Below are 19416 nucleotides of genomic sequence, written 5' to 3'. Positions count from 1 at the left end.
AGAAGACAATACGAAGTTAAAAAGGACGCACGAATATGTTGAAAGTAATTTCTCTGAAATAAAACTCTGACAGCTTGTTCTGTTTACTGTGGTTTTTCTCTTAATTTTTTTGCACGTTACTGTGTTATTTTATTATTATTATGCAACAATGATCCTTAGAATACGCTGCTACGACAAGTAACAAATACGAACGATGAATTAATATATTTTTTGTTAAGAAAATGTAGGTAAACAACGACTTATAAACCTAAGAGAAAATGTTATTGATAGTGAAATATACTACACGGTAAATAAACCTTGCCAAATACAGATGATGTTGTTAGGACCGTTATTACAATCTAGAAGTTGTACATTACCTAATACATTGGTTTATAAACATATTTAATTGGAACCATCACAGTTTTTTTAAATCATAAATCGCCCGAAGAAAGTCAAACAATCACATTCCGAGAGCAAGTGATTTAATAATATTTGGAGCCATTCAAAAAGATAATAAGATTTATTTTTACTTCTCTCTTATATATTAATCAAATAATTCAAACAATTCTGCCTAATTATCAAATAAACATTTATTATTTTTTTTTAAATCTAAGAATTGTAGGTTAGAGCGAAAAAAGAATATTTAACAACATTTCAACGCCACTATACATGTCGTACCAAGAGCTGACTAGGCCTAATAAGGCGGACTTTTCTCACAATGGTAAAGCTAAGGAATGCTGGGATAGTCAAGTTATTTACAAATCAGAACAATTGTTTAATTCATTTTGAATACAGTCTTTTCATTTATTACAACTATTAGTAATTTATTTTTACTTGAATTAATTTTTATAACCATTCAGAAACACCAGCTTTCCTTCAAGCTTGTCTTTTTGTCCTAAGAATATTAAAAAAAAAAAAAATATATCAGCAAGTGATAATTTTGAGGTTGTAATTTTTATATATGAATAATAAACGATGTAACTTAAAGAGATGGCAGTTTGACTAAACAACGTCCACAAATAGAAATTCAACTACGTGTTTTTTTTTATATATATTGAAGAATTATTTAGTTTCTAAGCAGTTTCTTTATTTTCTTAACAAATTTTACACTATACGAAATGGTTAATATTTTTTCTGGACTAATTATCGAATACTGTTATTCATTAAATTATTCTATAATGCTTACAGTTATTAACAACAATAAAAAACGTGGGATATAAGTTATTACGATATGCAGCACTTTGCACGAACTGTTTATTAAGCTCGTATGTACACATACACACACACACACACATATATATATATATATATATATATACATGCAGCCCATGCGCATGTCCACACGGTTTCAAGCAACACCAAACGAAGACAGATAGGCTACAATAAAAATCCGTTCCACATCAAAGGAAACGTTTCGAAGGTAAGCTGTTCATTATCATTTATTACCCTCCACATTTACTTATCAATAACTAATGTTATGTCTACACAATGACGAAAGCTAAATAAGCAGGCATTAGAAAAGCCGGAGTCAAAATATGTTAATCTATGGTTAATCGAAGCAGATTACATAATCTAGAATTGCTTAACTTTAAAATCATCTTTAACCCTAAAATAAAAGAATCATGGGATTTGAGTCGTACTCATATCGTTGTTGCATAACAAATACTGTTTATATACTAAATCTTCAAGTACACAAAATGACACACACGTATAAACAGACAACTAAATCTTCAAGTACACAAAATGACACACACGTATAAACAGACAACTAAATCTTCAAGTACACAAAATGACACACGTATAAACAGACAACTAAATCTTCAAGTACACAAAATGACACACACGTATAAACAGACAACTAAACTTCAAGGTCCAAATCTATTTAATAAAGAAATAATGGTCCATTAAGAATAGGTGTTGTTTCACACTTATTTGAGGCGCAGATAGTCTAGTTGCTTTGCGCCATAAAACGCCACACCAACCAATATCTCCAGTTTCAGCCTGTAACAATAATACATTTCATTATTTATTAATATTAATATGATAATAATTACCACATCATCCGTAAACTTCACGGACAGATTTCAGTAACTCGTCATTCAAGTTTGTTTTTTTACAAATTTCGTGCAAAGCTACACGAGGGCTATCTGCTTTAGTCGTTTCTAATTTAGCAGTGCAAGACTAGAGAGAAAGCGATTAGCCAGGTGGTTAGGGTGCGCTCGGCTCGTAATCTGAGGGTCGCAGGCTCGAATTCCTGTCACACCAAACACGCTCATTCTTTCATCCGTGGGGGCGTTATAATGCAACGATCAATTCCACTATACGTTGGTAAAAGAGTATACGAAGAGTTGACGGTGGGTGGTGATGACTAGCTGCCTTCCCTCTAGTCTTACACTGCTAAATTAGGTATGGCTGGCGCAGATAGCTCTAGTGTAGCTTTGCACTAAATTCAAAACAAACAAACAACCTGAAAAAGAGAGATCAATGCCCCCCATGAAAAAAAACCCTGCTTCATTATGCTTTTCAATTCGTTCCTTGATAATTTAATATTGCATTAGCATGACGCGTTTCCGAACATAAGTGCTTTATCTGTTGTTAAAGTGAGTATCGTATTTACGTTTAACAGTTCATTATAAAATGAATTACAATATTTTCTTTCCATGACAGATTCCGACTACATCAGTTTAAACAACGTGAGAAACATAAAGTAGAGGGCACGTCCAAAAATCATGTCATACAAACAAAAATTGGTATTTATCCGAACTTATCAAGTGTTTGCTCTAATTGTCGTCGCATTTTGTGTAATACTCACCTATAACGTCAGCCTAAGAACAAATTTGTGGATTAAAAACCTAAAAGCTAAAATCAGTGTTACTGATAGTGAAGAAGATACGACTACAATCGTGGAAGGTTTTGTGAAGGTTAATGAAAACACTTTCGTATACTCAGCGTACTGGGACGATAGACTTGGCCCTAATAACAGTTTTGTACGAGTGATTGGTACCGCACCACGAAATGCTCAACATTTGAAGACCATTGTCTGCCTCGTTTATGTGGATAGTTCCTCAGATACTGGCACAGCAGTTCAGACGACTTACATCTCTGTGAGAGATGCCCATGGCAGAAAAAATGCTGCGACTTTCTTTTTATGTCATTGGCCCACAGAACAGCCGCTTCCTAAACAAGTAACACTCCGTGACAGCCGAACTCTACAAGAGTCGACAAGGCTTACGGTTCGTATTGGAACCCACATAAATCTGACGGAAATCAAAGATAAACTTGGCTTGTGCGTCCGTCCTTTTTTCAAAAATTTTAATGCTGTTTCTCAACTGAAAGAATTTATAGCCGTATATTACATGTTAGGTGCTAGACACTTCACATTTTACAAATATCAGTTGAATGTCCGTATAGAAAAGATGTTGTACGCTTTGCAACAGAAAGGAATTTCAATTGAAATCCTTCCGTGGAATCTGCCTGCTACACTGTTTGGTATAACTTGGGCTGGAGCTCAATACGTCAGCATAGAAGACTGCGTTTACAGACATATGTACGATTTAAAGTATTTAGCCGTTGTGGACGTGGACGAGATAATTCTTCCACGGAAACATTCAACACTTCAAGCCATGATATCCTCGATATCAAATGGAAACTGGGGCAGTCTTGTCTTTCGAAATGCGTTTTTTTGCAAGTCCAGATCTTCTGCTGAAAAGGAGTCAAATTCTACGGAGTCATTTCGAACAATGACTCATTTACAACACCAGAAAAGAATATGGTCGGCGAAAAAGAGATCCAAGGTTATAGTTCAACCTACTAAGATAGTAATCTGCGGTATACATTATGTCCATGAACATTTTAACGATTCAGAGGCAGTTGTCATATCGCCTTCTGTTGCCATCTTACAACATTATCGTCCTGGGATTTTTTGTAGAGGAAATTTGGAAACAGACAAGACGGCCTTGAGATTTAAAACAGATTTATTAAAGTCTGTTAAACTCCTGTTCTAATAAAATTAATAACAGGTTCTGGTAACAGATAAATATTTAGTTACGTTTAATTAGTGCAGTGTGTTGTGTTGTTTGTTTTTTTATTTTCCTTTCCAAACTACGGCCATGGTCAGATGGTCAAGGCACTCGACTCGCTTTCTGAGGGTCGCGGGCTCGAATCCCCGTCACACCAATCATGCTCGCCCTTTCAGCCGTGGGGACGTTATAACTTTACGGTCAATTCCACTATTCGTTGGTAAAAGAAAACCCAAGAGTTGGCGGTGGATGATGGTGACTAGCTGCCTTCCCTCTAGCCTTACACTGCTAAATTAGGGACGAGTAGCACAGCTATCTCTCGTGTAGTTTTGCGCGAAATTCAAAACCAAACAAACCAAACTATAGATAGTTGGAAGCTTTACGAACAAGGATATGGTAGCACTAATATTTGTTCAAGGTTTTCCTTCACCTTTATACGGATATTTAAAAATATTTCATGTGGGTTTTTGAGATTGTTTTTTTTTCCTATAGCAAAGCCATAGAGGGCTATCTGCTGGGGGGGGCCTGGCCTGGCCTAGCGCGTTAAAGCGTGCGCTTCGTAATCTGAGGGTCGTGGAGTCGCGTCAAACATGCTCGCCCTCCCAGCCGTGGGGGCGTTATAATGTTACGATCAATCCCACTATTCATTGGTGAAAGAGTAGCCCGAGAGTTGGCGGTGGGTGGTGATGACTAGCTGCCTTCCCTCTAGTCTTACACTGCTAAATTAGGGACGGCTAGCACAGATAGCCCTCGAGTAGCTTTGTGCGAAATTCCAAAACAAACAAGCTATCTGCTGAGTCCACAGAGACGAATTGAAGGCCTGATTTTAGCGTTGTAAATCCGTAGACCAGCGGGGGATTTGCGTTTGGTAAATAAAATGTTTTAAAAATGACAATTTCTTGGAAAAGTCCAGATATTAAAGAATTAATTACAAGATGAAATTAGTCCACTTATTGAACAGTTTTTTATTATTTTAAAAAGTTACTGTATGAAACTTAAAGAGTTTAATGGTTACTCCACATCATAACAAAGCTGATAATTTTCCTTGTTTTGGTTTAACAATGTATTTTTTTAAGTGTAAACATACAATTTTATTGTAATTATAAGATATCTTAAAATAAAGCCAGCTGCATGTAGACTCGAATCTAACAGGTTATCCACTTCATTTATGTTTATGGTTTATTTTTAAAATGATAAATCTTTTTAAGTAACACAATTTTTGTTAGAAAGATGAACTGAAAAAAAAATGCTTAGAAAAAATGCATTCGTGTTTAATTCAAACAAATCTCACAGATGGCAACCAGCTCAAATTTTATTTATTCCGTTATTTAATACCATAAACAACAATACAACTGTACAAAGATGTACACCATGAAATACATAATAAAATGTACAAAATCGGATTTGTTTATTCTTTCCTTCCAGAGTAGTAAGGTGCGTTTATCAGTCGTAAAGCAAAAGAGCAGTAAAACTTGCTATCCGTTCTGTACCAATCATAAGTCTCAAAACTTCACCTTTAGGTGTCACGAGCCTTCACACTTACGGTCGAGCCAATAGGAAGAAAAAAATTGTTTTTTGTAGTTCGCACAAAGCTACACGAGGGCTATCTGCGCTAGCTGTCCCTCTAAAGCCTGATTCGAAACTACCACTCAAATCATCGGTTCCCACGAGGCTTAACAACTCTTGTCTTTAAATTGTGTCGAATATAAATATTTATCACCTCATCATGATGTATGAAATACTATAGGTCCTAGGTCGTTCACTGAAGATAATAGATGATATTCAATCCATTGACCTTCTTCAGTCACTAATGTATAAAATACTATAGGTCCTAGAATGTTCACTGAAGATTATAGATGATATTTATTCCACTGGCCTGGTTCAGTCACTGATGTAAAAAATACTATAGGTCCTAGGTCGTTCACTGAAGATAATAGATGATATTCAATCCATTGAACTTCTTCAGTCACTGATGTATAAAATACTATAGGTCCTAGAATGTTCACTGAAGATAATGATGATATTCAACCCAATGACCTTCTTTCTTCACTGATGTATAAAATACTATAGGTCCTAGGTCGTTCACTGAAGATAACAGATGATATTCAATCCATTGAGCTTCTTCAGTCACTAATGTATAAAATACTATAGGTCCTAGAATGTTCACTGAAGATTATAGATGATATTTATTCCACTGACCTGGTTCAGTCACTGATGTAAAAAATACTATAGGTCCTAGAATGTTCACTGAAGATAATGATGATATTCAACCCAATGACCTTCTTTCTTCACTGATGTATAAAATACTATAGGTCCTAGGTCGTTCACTGAAGATAATAGATGATATTCAACCCAATGACCTTTTACAATCACTATTTGTATGAGAATGAAAGAAAGTACGTCTACCTCAGACTTTGTACACTGACAGGACGTTTATGTGGTAGGAAAGTCATCGTTACTTGTCAAAAAAGTCTCGAGTCGATGTTCTTTGTATCTTATCTTTGGATATTCTGAACATGGCATTTTTCTGTTTCTTCATCTTCTTGTCCAGCGAGATTCTGATCTCCACGTATTTCTCATTCTTTTCCAGCGCCGACGAAAGGTTTTCCATGACTGATATCAGATGCTAAATATATGCATGACTGAAAAATATGTCTTAGGAAGACTAATGCTTGTCTTGGTTTCCAGAAATAGTATAGCTGAACGAAACTAGATACTTAAAACGACTCCCGTTTCGTGTGTCCATTACTATTGACAAGCAGCATAAGGAACTGAATCGCTTCTCACTTGATAATCGTAATATGCCTCATAGGCGGCTGGTTCTTCATAGGAAGGAACTTTCACGACTGCGAAGATGATGTGTTACGACCATTTTTCCTTGTTCAAATGAGATAGGTCGACCAATGTCGTGCTTTTTGTCGATCTATATCGTCTAAAAAATTTGTTTAGAAACCGGTCTGTATTGATGTTTAGTAAAGGTTTCAGTGATGACGTCTCCATCTTGACCTTTAACTCGATCGATTGGTATCAGTGGTAACCTGTATGACCAACAATACTAGGTTCCACAATATGAAAGTAAACATAGAATGAATAACATTCATCATGTATATTAACAGAATATGAAGATATAGTGGGTTCTGTTATCATTTGATTAATAGTAAATTCAATATTATGCTGATATTGAATGTGTCAGTGAACCTCCGTCATTTGCGTTAAAGCTTACCTTTTGGGTGAACAAATCATAAGTAAATATACGTTCATTACCGGTTTAGGCAGTGTATCTGATACTTGGTTTAAGATTCTAATTGAAGCTTCAAATTCTTTGTAATAACCTTGTCCAGTATAGTTTATTATTATACAGGGTGTTCGGAAAGTCACTGCGCACTTATATATTTATTAACATACAAAACTGCATAGTGACTTTCCGAACACCCTGTAGTAAAATGGGAGCCAGGAATGTATGATATTCGTTCTGTACCATCAGGCACGTTATGTCAAGTATGTGGATAATGTAATTCGACCAAGTCCACTTAACATGAACCCTCAAGATTAGCAGATCTTGGAAGATGCGTAGAATAGTTTGATTGTTTTATATTTGGATTTCGCGAAAAGCTACACCAGGGTTATCTGCGCTAGCCGTCAATATAATTTGGCAGTGTAAGACTAGAGGGAAGGCAGCTAGTCATCACCATCCGCCACCAACTCTTGGGCTACTTTTTTACCAACGATCGTCACATTATAACGCTCCCACGGCTGAAAAGGCGAGCATGTTTGGTGCAACGAGGATTCGAACACGCGACCTTTAGAATACGGGTCGAACGCCTTAACCCACCTGGTTATAGACGTGAGTAAATACTTAAATCAGTTGTTATATTGGCTTAAGTTAGCGAGATTCACCAAATTCGCCTGTTATTGTTTATCGTTTCCTGAAGCAATAACTCAGTTTAACGAAAAGTAGATTTCACTGTTTTGTGTAGAGTGTATGTATCCTTTTCAGTTAACCAGTCTTTTACACTGATTTATTATTTCCACGGAAATAAATAAAGACTGCACTGTATCAACGCTATCAGGATGTGTAAGATTATAATCAACTCCGGATTAAGGCAAGAGCTTATCTGGCTGAAGCCCAGGGCCTCACAGTAATTTGGGGGCCTCAAACTATAACTATAAATGTATTGCACGTAGAAGTTCTGTCTCGAGGGGGCATCTATAAGTTGAAAAGCCTATAGCCAATAAAACCCTTAATTCGGCCATGTTTACAATAGATAGATTGTACAGTTTTATTGTCCATTACTCTCTACGACATTTACTTTTATATCATTTTTACCATAAAATTTGACTCTAACAATAGTAATAATTATAATTCTTAGATGACTCAAAATATAACTAAGCTCACAATGCTGACTCGAGTAAAAACAAAAATGATCCCTTTGAAATACCGTATATTTGTCTTCTAACATGTTTCACATACCTTCTAACATGTTGTTCTAAAACGCTGTTGGGAAGTATTCATATATGATACTCGTTCTGCAGTTTTTTCATCCTCTAGGATTAAAATTCCTTTGTTTTCATAGCACGTCATTGAATAGAGCGGAATGTTACTGTTTTGGAGGGATCTACCACTAATCATTAATTCTCCGCGATCATTCCACGTTAGATACCCACTGGAACGTATCACGTTTAGTAGAATTTCACCTTTATTTTATATTTCTGAGGAATGCTGTCAACGATCTCTAAATTTTCATGTTAACAGGTTCCATGGATTGTGAACGAAAGATGTCACGACGTTGTTTTATCATCTGTGCTAGCCGTCCCTAATTTCGCAGTGCAAGACTAGAGGGAAGGTAGCTAGTCATCACCACCAACCGCCAACTCTTGGACCACTCTTTTACCAACGAATAGTGAGATTGATCGTCACATTATAACGTCCCCACGACTGAAAGGGCGAGCATGTTTGGTGTGACGGGGATTCGAACCCGCGACCTTCAGATTACGAGTCGAGTGCCTTAACCACTTGGTCATGCCAGGCCTAAAACAAATAATAAATTAGTGATTTAATCTGATTAATTAAACATATGTTCAGACACATATCGTGTGAATTATTGCATTATGGTCTTCTGTCATAGTGGTTTGTGGAATGTCACAACTGTATATCTGGGATCAAACTATATTTTCAACCCTATAATATCATGGTTGCATGCGCCATGTTCACGTGACATATGATCTCTGTGGTGGGTTTTATTTTCACCAGGAACTTTCATTCTCCAGTGACTGCTTTTATTTAATAATACAGTCTTTCTAAATTTTCTTCACGTTCATTACTGAAAACCATGTTGAGCTTTAAGTTTGGTTTTTTCAGTGGAATAATACTTTAAATGACACAAACTTAAACTGAAAATATAAATATTCTTTATCTAGATGATTGCAAATATCAAGTACAATGCATGTTCCAGTGATGGAATACAAATTAGAAACCACGCGTTACTTCATAAAACAACACCAGATCATATTCTACATTTTTATATTCATTTGTTGTATCAATAAATCGTTAAAATAACACATTTCTGAATGACTTTAAGTTGTGTCTGTGTGGATGTTAAACACCACACGCAAAGACTTATATGCTGTAAGTATCCATATGCATATGTATCAGCATCACACATATTTGCTTTTAATGCTAAACATAATACCAATGCTCTTACTTACGTAACCATAATAACCTTGCCAGACTGACTAGCCTATGATATCTCGGTAGTCTATCCGATACCGGCCTGTCATCTATAGATCAATAAGTTCAGCTCTCTCTCGCCAAGGCTCGGCATGGCCACGTGGTTAGTGCACTCGACTCGTAATCTGAAGGTTGCGTATTTGTATCCTATTCACACCAAACATGCTCGTTCTTTCAACAGTGAAAACAGTTGTTACGGTATGATGATCAATCCTGATATTTGTTGATAAAAGAGTAGCCCAAGAGTTGGCGGTGGGTGGTGATGAATAGATGTCTTCCCTGTGGTCTTATACTGCTAAATTAGGGACAGCTAGAGCAGATATCCTTCGTGTAGCTTTGCTCGAAATTGAAAAAACAAAACAAAAATAAATTTGCTCACTCGTCATTGCAAATTAACACATTTCGTTTGTTTGTTGTAAGGTGCAAAGTTACATCATGTGTTATTTGCTCTTTGCGAGTACCAAAAGCTGGTGTTTAGAGTTATAAACTTACTGATTTATGGTTGAGTCATCGCGAAGCAGCTAAAACGTTTCAGCTGAAATTCCTTTAGCTTGCATTAATATTCGTGTTGTTTGCTGCATTCAGACTTGTAAAGGTTAAATACAATATTCACAATAAGTAATTGTAGAAGCAGAATGCATTCACTCTTCTAAATGGCCACAGACACCAATAGCCATACCATTCATATGTTCTTCTGTACTACCACTAGTGAGTCAATCTAATTTTTTACCATTAGCATCAAGAATAAAAACAAATTACATACAAAACCTCACGAAACAAGGACTTTCATGAATAGATTTATATTAACGATCTATTCCGATTAGCATTGCTACTGGTTCACTTCACATTAGGAGTCTCTCACACACACACTCATACATAATAGCGATCTCAAGCTGTGCTTCGTAGGCTATTCTATAATAGTTCAGTCTAAACAATGTGATGGTAAGCAACACCACAAAGTTATTGGATCAAAGGTTTATTGCCAACTTCTGCTTTGCAGAAGGTACTGAACTTCTCAAAAAGACCAAGAGACGAATTACCAAAAAATGTAGAACACGCATCTAACTTCAAAAATAAAGTTTTCCAACAGTTTATAAAGCCTTCTTTCAGTTTGAGATCATCACCAGGTGTACAGGTTGCTGACTTTCTACTCATGGTACCAACTAACATGAGCTCTCTTAATGGTACCATAACCGAGTAGCTATTACACAATGTCACAGAACGAAATTCTGTTCGATTACCTTGCAAGATAAATGTCACAGCAGTACTTTGGTCGTACTTATTGTTTAATCAACACCATTCTGTCTTTACAAAGCACAGATAGTCCTCGTGTAGCTTTGCGCGAAATTCAAAAAAATAAACTATTTGGTTAACACTTCAGTAAAATCTTCAGTGCATGAAATATCGAGTTGTTAATGATCGAAAGAACATTGATGAAGCAAAATTAATCAATAAGTTTGTTAGAACTGCTATAAATTAAATAAATCTCTGTAAAATTTATCAGGCTGTGCATAAACATATTACATCACAATGACCAATTTTTATGAACGTGTTTGTTTGCCTTTTGAATTTCGCGCAAAGCTACACACAAGGACTACCTGTGCTATCAGCCCCTAATTTGGCAGTATAAGACTAGAGAGAAGGCAGCTAGTTATCACCACCCACCGCCAACTCTTGTGCTACTCTTTTACCAACGAATAGTGGGACTGATCGTCATATTATAATGCCCTCACGACTGAAAGGGCGAGCATGTTTGGTGTAACGGGGATTCGAACCTGCGCCCGTCAGATTACGAGTCAAGTGCCTTTAACCACCTGGCCATGCCGGGGGCTTTTAATGAAAATCTAAACAACGTAAAGTTAAAAAAACCAAAAACAATTTATAATCGCTTCACACGTTCATTATTTTCTGGTATTAAGTGAAACGTGACTTGGAAATAATGTTAAGAATTATATAATAACTGTTTATTTACTAAGTATAGAAAATCAATGAAACACAAACAATTAAACTCAAGAAGTGTAACCTGTTTGTTTGTTAAATTTATCGTAAAGCTACACAAACAATATTTGTGCTGGTGTTCAACAAAATATATAACTGTTCCGTTAGGAAAGAAAGATTAAAAATGGTTGGAGTTATTGTTTTTTTTTATATTCTTAACGTAATCTTTCGTTAGAATGTGTACTAAAATGTGCCAATAACACAACCGCCTAAGTTATAATAAATTATGTATTCTATTTCTATTTTTTTAGACATATTTTATTTTTCTATGTGTAACAATCTGGCAATAGCATCTTCATTTTTAATTGTATCCTTGGTATAATTACCCTAATATAAATAAAGGTTAGCTTTTGTTCTTTGATTTAAAACTTATTACACATGATTTCATGTAATATGTTAATAGCATGATATTTTATAGATGACGAGACGTGTATTGTGATGTCACAAACTGAAAAGGCATTGTTATTATTGTTAATAACAACTCCAAGAAATCTTGTTTGTGACAGGATTGGACAAAATAGAGAACGACGAGCTATTTCTTCCTCTTCACAACTTTTATCATCATTAAAGCTGCTTCGCCCTATGAAGAAAAGGATGGATCCCAAGGAACGAGGAAGAATATAGTGATGGCGAACCTTTTCCTGTGGCCCAGTATCTTTTGGAAAACTTTGTCAAATTCTTTGCCTGTTCAGCTTGACAGTCAAGAAACCATTCTTCGACAAGGTTGTAGTGTGGACAAAGTTATTTACCATAAATATCAATATATTTTTCACACAGAAGTGAGCAATGAAGACGATCCAGATCTTAAAGAACCAACAGACGAAGAAGTTGAAGGAACCACAGAAGACACCAGGCACAAAGCAGGCTCTAGAAAAGCATACAAGGTCAAACATATCAGCTACCATATCAATTCGTGCTGCAGAGAGAAACAGCGCCCCATCACAACAAGTTGTAGCTTTCAGTTTTGGTGCTAAGCAAATAATTATTCAAATGGTAGAGGTTTAACAAATTTCTATAGAGCCACCATGGTTAACAAAAAAAACAATGTCACGAGGACCACCTGCTCCACCAGTACCAGTAATGCACTCCTCAACAAGAAAAGTTACAGTGGAAGAGCAAGAGGTTTGGTGTATATCACCATGCAATCCAATTGAAAGAATGCAAAAGACTACACCGTCCATTTGGACAAACGTCTGGCTGCTGATGGAAGAGTCCTTCAACAGGTATACATTAATGAAAATTTTGCCAAGCTAGCAGAGTTTCTTTATATCAGTGACAGAAAAGCAGGAGAAGCTTTGGAAGGAAGCTTGTCCAAAAAGAGAAAGGAGCATCTTGGATAGTTGGCTCAGAAAGCTCATGATATATACACTCATATTGTTCTAGAAAGAGGTGAAGAAACTGTGAGTCGTGATCGGATACATCATGAAAGACGAAGAAAAATTTAGCAAGAGCAACTCTTGACAAACGTTCCAAGCTCGAGAGGCAACGTGAGATACATTAGCGAACAAATTACTCTAGGTATGCCTAATTCCAGACAAACGGGTGGTGAATTACAGTTTGATCAGAGGTTGTTTAATCAGTCTAAAAGTATGGACAATGGTTTGGGGGAAGAAAAAATTATATAGCCTATGACAAACATTGACGATCTAGTCAAAATGTTGGCCAGAGCAGTTATCGTCCTCGTAACCAAAACAAAGATGGATGTGGTGATAATATCGAAAGGTTGATGAAAACTTCTCGTTTTGTTCCCGATAAGGAATTTTCTCGGACTGATCAAAACGTACATAGGGAAGAGCCAATGGCTTTCAAAAAACAAGAGGAAGAGAATCTATTTGGAATAGATAAATTCTTGACAGAGGCTAAGTGTGCCAGCAAGCGACCAACTAATGAAAGCAAAGACCATAGGAAGAGGAAAAGGGGTTGATATTATTATAATAGTGAAACAAGCTGGACCATTGCACTGGCTGTTTTGTTGTGAAAAAAATTTAAAAATAAAAAACGAATAAGAAAGACATCACAAATAAAAGTTTAAAGATAATGTTATAAACTTGTGCAAACCATTTTGGCACAGTGCTATCCTTAATTCTTTTAGAAGTAATTTTTCAGTCAAGTTTTCAACTTGAAAACTGTGAACACTATTTTAAATGATGTAACAATGAAACCACATTTGACATTCTCTAGTTCTGTGTATGCATTTATCTGAAAAAAAAAATTACGTTTTCGTGAAAGCATTTTGACACTTAACTCTTTGAACATTAATTAGAACTGGAGTTATATAAAATAATATGAATGGATTTCTAGAACTGAAGAAAGCAAGTAATTGTGTAGGTATCCAAGGTTGTTCTGGAGAAAAATTATTTAAAAACCATCCTTTTTTTTAAGAAATTGTTGATTTCCTTCCTAAGCTCCTGTGGAATGTTGGCCTTCACTATTAACAACTCATCCCATAAGTCAGTTTCCTTGTAATAGATTTTTCTTTTCTAAATTTTAAACTTGTATTCTCTTGTTTTCAAGACATAACTTATTCACTACTATCCCGAGGTCCTTCAGTCTCACTAACTCGAAGGATTTCCACTTTGTATCCTAGAAATGAATAAAAACCTTATAACCTGAGGTTTTTATTCGTTTCTATCAAACTACGTGCTTTTCTAACATCGAGAACGTAATATCCTATTCATTGGAAAGCCTCATTGTTAAGGCTCACCCACCCACCTAAAACGAGAATAAATAAATATTCTCATTAAGAACTTGAATATCCAGTTGAATAATTATTTGTTTGTTTGTTTTTAATTTCGCGCAAAGCTACACGAGAGCTATCTGCGCTAGCCGTCCCTAATTTAGCATTGTAAGACTAGAGGAAGAGCAGCTAGTCATCACCACCCACCGCCAACTCGTGAGTTACTCTTTTATCAACGAATATGGGATTGAACGTCACATTATAATGCCCCCACGGCTGAAAGAGCGAGCATGTTTGGTGCGACGGGGATTCGAACACACGACCTTCGAATTACGAGTCGACTGCCTCAACCACCTGGCCTGAATGATTAGCAAATAAAATATTGAACAAACAATCATTTTCAATAAATACTGTAGAAAGTAGATTGTATATATGTTTTTACTTTTTTAATGTTCAAAAAATTAAATTGTCTGGGTTGAAACAATATGAAATAAAAATAAAGTATAAAACATTGTGAAACTGAATAATATACTGTATGAACATCATTATAAATATATAGATAAAATATTTTTTATTTATAAATTCTTATTATACATAGCATTTCGAAAATGATTATAGAAATGCAGTGAAAACCAATAATTATTCTAAGCATCCAGAGATCTGGATGTTATCAGAATGTGTAGGGCAAATCCATTAGGTGTTGGTATAATTATGAATTTTTGGAGAGTTTTTAGTAAAAGGTACACAAAAAATTAAACCTTTTACAAAAGTATTTTAACTCAAAATAGGTTTTTCACCCAATGACATCAACCTTACAAAGTGATATTCATGTGATGAGCAAGCATGTTTCTGTTCATCAAACAGTTCTAATATTGCATTTACACAATCCAAAGAAATTGAAATGCATATCTACAGTTTTTCACTATCCCTCTGTATTGCCCCTCGGTGTGGATTCCTGTACGTGGTAAGGGGACCTCCCAGAGAAGGGTCTATACTTTCAGTTTACCTCCTCTGAGATCTAAACATCCACCCACGTGTTTGTCGTGCGTGGCGACCCGTGAAGGGGAGGAGAGCTTCCTGGTGGTTGAGGTGTCCAACCCTAACACACCACTTTGGCCTTGAATTCCTGTAGACAGTCCGTTTTGGGGTGGCCCCCTTGGGTCAATCAGCAGGTCCACTTGGGCTACGGTCAAGCAAGTACCAGTGTTAGATGTTCTCAACAGATGTTGTGGACATTGTATCTGATGTTGGTGTTTGGGTACAGTGCTCACGAAACCCTGGCGTTGCTGCAATGTCCTTATTTGTCATTGTAGTGTGCCCCCTCATACCACTACTACAGTGGAAGTGCAGGCGGATCTCCCCTTGCCTCTGAAAGAATCGTTCTCAAATCATATGAAAAGTTTTTTTACCTTCATGGTTAAGAAAGTTAATGAATCAACGTCAACACCATTCTCTGTCCCTTACATTCATTCCTGCAAAGCCTCAGATTCACTTCCTTTGGTTCTGGTACGGATATTTCCTAAGGTACATCTTCTCTGGCCCCCAATATGCAAAACGATCATTTGTTTACGTCCTCAATCGCTGAAATCTTTTTCCAACGAGAGACACCTGACCAGTCGACCAATGACAGGATCCATGGAGGTCGATAGACCTCACTTGAATAAAGCAAAAAGACGTGGTCGAAAACAGAAAGACTCTCCACCCAGTTCGCCTACATATAAGTAACAATTGTCACTTTGATACAATGGAATTGTCAAGTTTACGTTCTAATCTGGATTGCATCAAAGCACTGATTGCTTCTTACCATCCTGTATGTCTTGCAGGAAACATTTCTGAAACCTGCTGATACAGTCACTTTTCTTTGTACAGAAATGACAGTTTGTGTGATGGACAAGTGCATGATGGGGTTGCACTGTTGGTTTGGTCGTTCAGCATTTGCTCACCCTGTCTTTGCCACTCGACACACCCTTGGAGGGTGTAGCCATCCATGTTTCCTTGGGTCGTACCATCACTGTTTTTCTCTCTACCCGTCTCCTGAAGAGACCTATGATCAATCAGACCTTGATGCTCTCGTTGAACAGTTGCCGTCTCCCTTTTTAATTCTAGGAGACTTTAATGGATATAATCCCCTCTCGAGAGGTGTTGATATTGATAGAAGGGGTCGTTCCATGGAGCATATTCTCTCACATAGAGTGTATGATCTCTGATCACAATCTTTCTCTTTTCAATACTGGTTCTTATACTTATTTTTACGCACCTAGTCTGTCCTTTACTGCTATTGATCTCTCGGTTTGCTCCCCTTCACTATTCTCCCACTTTTCATGGATGGCTGACAGTAACCCACGAGACAGTGGTAATTTTACTAACATTTAAAAGAAACTGGCTGAGATTACTGCCACCCGACCCGCATGCCCCAGTGGAAGCTGCATCAAGCCAACTACCCCCTTTCACTGATCTCGCGGAACTTTATCCTGCCATCGTCTGTAAGCCATCGGTAGATGACTGCGTGGCAACAGTGATTGATAGTATTATATAGTATTATACAATGTATTCCTGAAACCTTGACACGTTTTCCACGATATCCTCGTCCGTGGTAGAATCCTGCCGGCCATATGGCACAGGAGCCCCAAAAACGGGTCTGGGATATCTTTCGTAGGTATTCCACATTCTCAATCCACATCACTTTTCAGCGGGCCCATGCACGTGCTCGGCAGGTAAGACGTTCAAGCCAGAAAAAATCTCGGATTAAATTCATAAGCAGCATCTCTTCTACCACCAGTTCCAAAGTCATATGGGACAAGATTCGAAAAGTCAGTGGGCAGTGTGATTCTGTCCTTTTTTCGATCTTGCTCTTTGATGGCCAAGACGTAGCTGATGCCTGGAGCATCGTCAATACTCTCAATGAAAGCTTCATCGGTCTGGCAGTACATCAGTCAGACCTGATGATGTACACTATGAAACCCTGCGCCATCTATCTTCTGCTTCTCTTGCTATTCTACTGGTTGATTTTAACAGTATCTGGCAGGAAAATTTTTTTTTCTGATGCATGGTGCCAGGCTATTGTCCTAACTTTCTCTAAGCCTGAGAAAGATCCCAAAATTCCCTGAAACTACCATCCAGTTGCTTTGACGAGCTGTCTCTGTAAGACCTTAGAGATTATGGTTAATGTTCATCTTGTTTGGTTCCTCGAATCAAACAACCTCCTTTACCCACCCAGTGTGAGTTCTGACAACAACACTCTACCATGGACCACCTTATTCAACTTGAAACGTCAATCAAAGAAGCCTTTCTCAAATGACACCTTATATCAATATTCTTTGACCTTGAGAAGGCTTATAATACTAAATGGAGGTATGGTATTTTGCAAGACTTTCACTTATATGGGTTACGTGGCCATTTGTCCATTTTTATTGAAACATTTTAATGAGCAGGTGATTCTAAGTTCATGTGGGTTTGACACTTTCCTGTTATTTTCTATGGGAAATTGTAGTCTCTTAGGGCTGTGTTTTGAATGGCACACTTTTCAGTTTAAAGATTAATGCCACCACTGAACAACTCCCTCTTACTGTTGCAAACAAGCTCTACGACGACAACTTCCACATCTCATGTCAGTTGTTGAACATGAGGTTAATTGAGTTACAGCTACAGTCTGCCCTCAATCGTTTACTGTAGTGGACCACAGCAACTGGTTTTAACTTCTCTCCCTCTCTAAAACCGTTTGTATGCACTTTTGGCATCAACAAGGTGTTCACCCCAATCCTTAACTCCGTATTGGTGAAGTTGTGCTTCCCATAGTCCCTGAAACAAAATTTTTGAGGCTTATCTTTGACTGTAAGCTGACCTTTATGCTACACATCAAGCAGCTGTGAGTCAAATGTACAATAGCACTGAACATCCTCTGTGTCCTCTCTTTCACCATTTGGGGAGCAGATCGATGTTCTATGCTAAAGATTTATCGTGCTTTTAGTTGATCAAAACCAGACTATGGGTCTCTGGTCTATGGTCCTGCCAGGACTTTGGCCTTGAAGATGCTGGACCCTGTTCATCATCAGAAACTTCGACTCTGCATTGGGGCCTTCTGCACTTCTCTTGTCCAGAGTTTGTACACTGAGTCTCATAAACCTCATCTATACCTTTCACCAGTTGCAACTGTCTTTACTGTATGCTTTCAAACCTCTATCCTTACCACAGCATCCCACTTGGGGATATGTTTCCTTCCTCAGTGGGCTATGCTTTTTCAGAACAGAAGACCTGCCATTGTTCCTTTTGGCCTTCATATTCAGGCACAGTTGGATGAATGGGGTTTGTCCTTGGATAACATTGCTGTATCTACTGGTCAGCCCATCCCACCATGGTTTATTACAATCCCCAAATTTAATCTTTCTTTTAGTCATCTGAAAAAAAGCAAATACTCTCTGATGTAAGTACCATCTTTTATTTACTGAATACCTTTCGAACGCAAACGCAAACTAACGTGGCAGGGGTTTAGTTTAGAGAGAGAGAAATCGTAAGAATTCTCTCTCCAACTGGGGTGTTCAGGAACGCTGTGGTTCCTCTTCGTCCCTTTCGTGAAAGGTTATTAGGTTTAGTTTTATTTATTTATTTATTAAATAATTTTTTACTCTTTTTTTGGGTAAAGGAGGTCATTCTTAATGTTATCCTAGACCGAAGCAAAGGCAGCACCGGAGAGAACGGCCAGGTCCCGTCCCGAAAGGCAGAAGTCAAAGTAAATATGAACATGAACTCAAACGACCCGACTCAGGGTCTGGCAATAAAGTTGCCTGTGCTGGGATCTAAAAATCCAATGCTTAAATTTTTGCTGAGGGGGGAAACGGGAGTGCTCCGAGAAAACCCACTTTCACAGGACAGGCGCCGAACTGTGCCCGATATCTGAAAAAAAAGAATACATATTATTAACATGAGTTTAATTCTTTTAGATACTTTGTTGTGTAATTTGTGATTCTTGAAATATGTTGTAAGGTGAAATGTATTTTGTTGGTGCACTAGTTAATTTG

At 37.2% G+C, this 19416-nt stretch overlaps 1 protein-coding gene and 1 pseudogene across 1 annotated transcript; both read left to right on the top strand.

Annotated features, from left to right (window-relative positions):
• Positions 1-1310: 1310 nt before the first annotated feature.
• Positions 1311-3996, top strand: LOC143245308 (beta-1,4-galactosyltransferase galt-1-like). The gene is made up of 2 exons (XM_076491500.1): positions 1311-1399; positions 2647-3996. The coding sequence occupies exon 2, from the start codon at positions 2709-2711 to the stop codon at positions 3981-3983; it is 1275 nt and encodes a 424-aa protein (XP_076347615.1). The 5' UTR covers positions 1311-1399; positions 2647-2708; the 3' UTR covers positions 3984-3996.
• Positions 3997-9619: 5623 nt separating this feature from the next.
• LOC143245627 (SNW domain-containing protein 1 pseudogene) lies at positions 9620-13648 on the top strand (annotated as a pseudogene).
• The last annotated feature ends 5768 nt before the right edge of the window (positions 13649-19416 follow it).

This window comes from Tachypleus tridentatus, chromosome 2 (genome assembly GCF_004210375.1).
Source record: "Tachypleus tridentatus isolate NWPU-2018 chromosome 2, ASM421037v1, whole genome shotgun sequence".
Taxonomy (NCBI): domain Eukaryota; kingdom Metazoa; phylum Arthropoda; class Merostomata; order Xiphosura; family Limulidae; genus Tachypleus; species Tachypleus tridentatus.
Note: the sequence above shows the minus strand (reverse complement) of the source record. Positions and strands in the feature narration are given on the sequence as shown.

Coding starts and splice junctions, on each gene's coding strand:
- LOC143245308 (XM_076491500.1), top strand. CDS start 2,709: ATGTCATACAAACAAAAATTGGTATTTATCCGAACTTATCAAGTGTTT.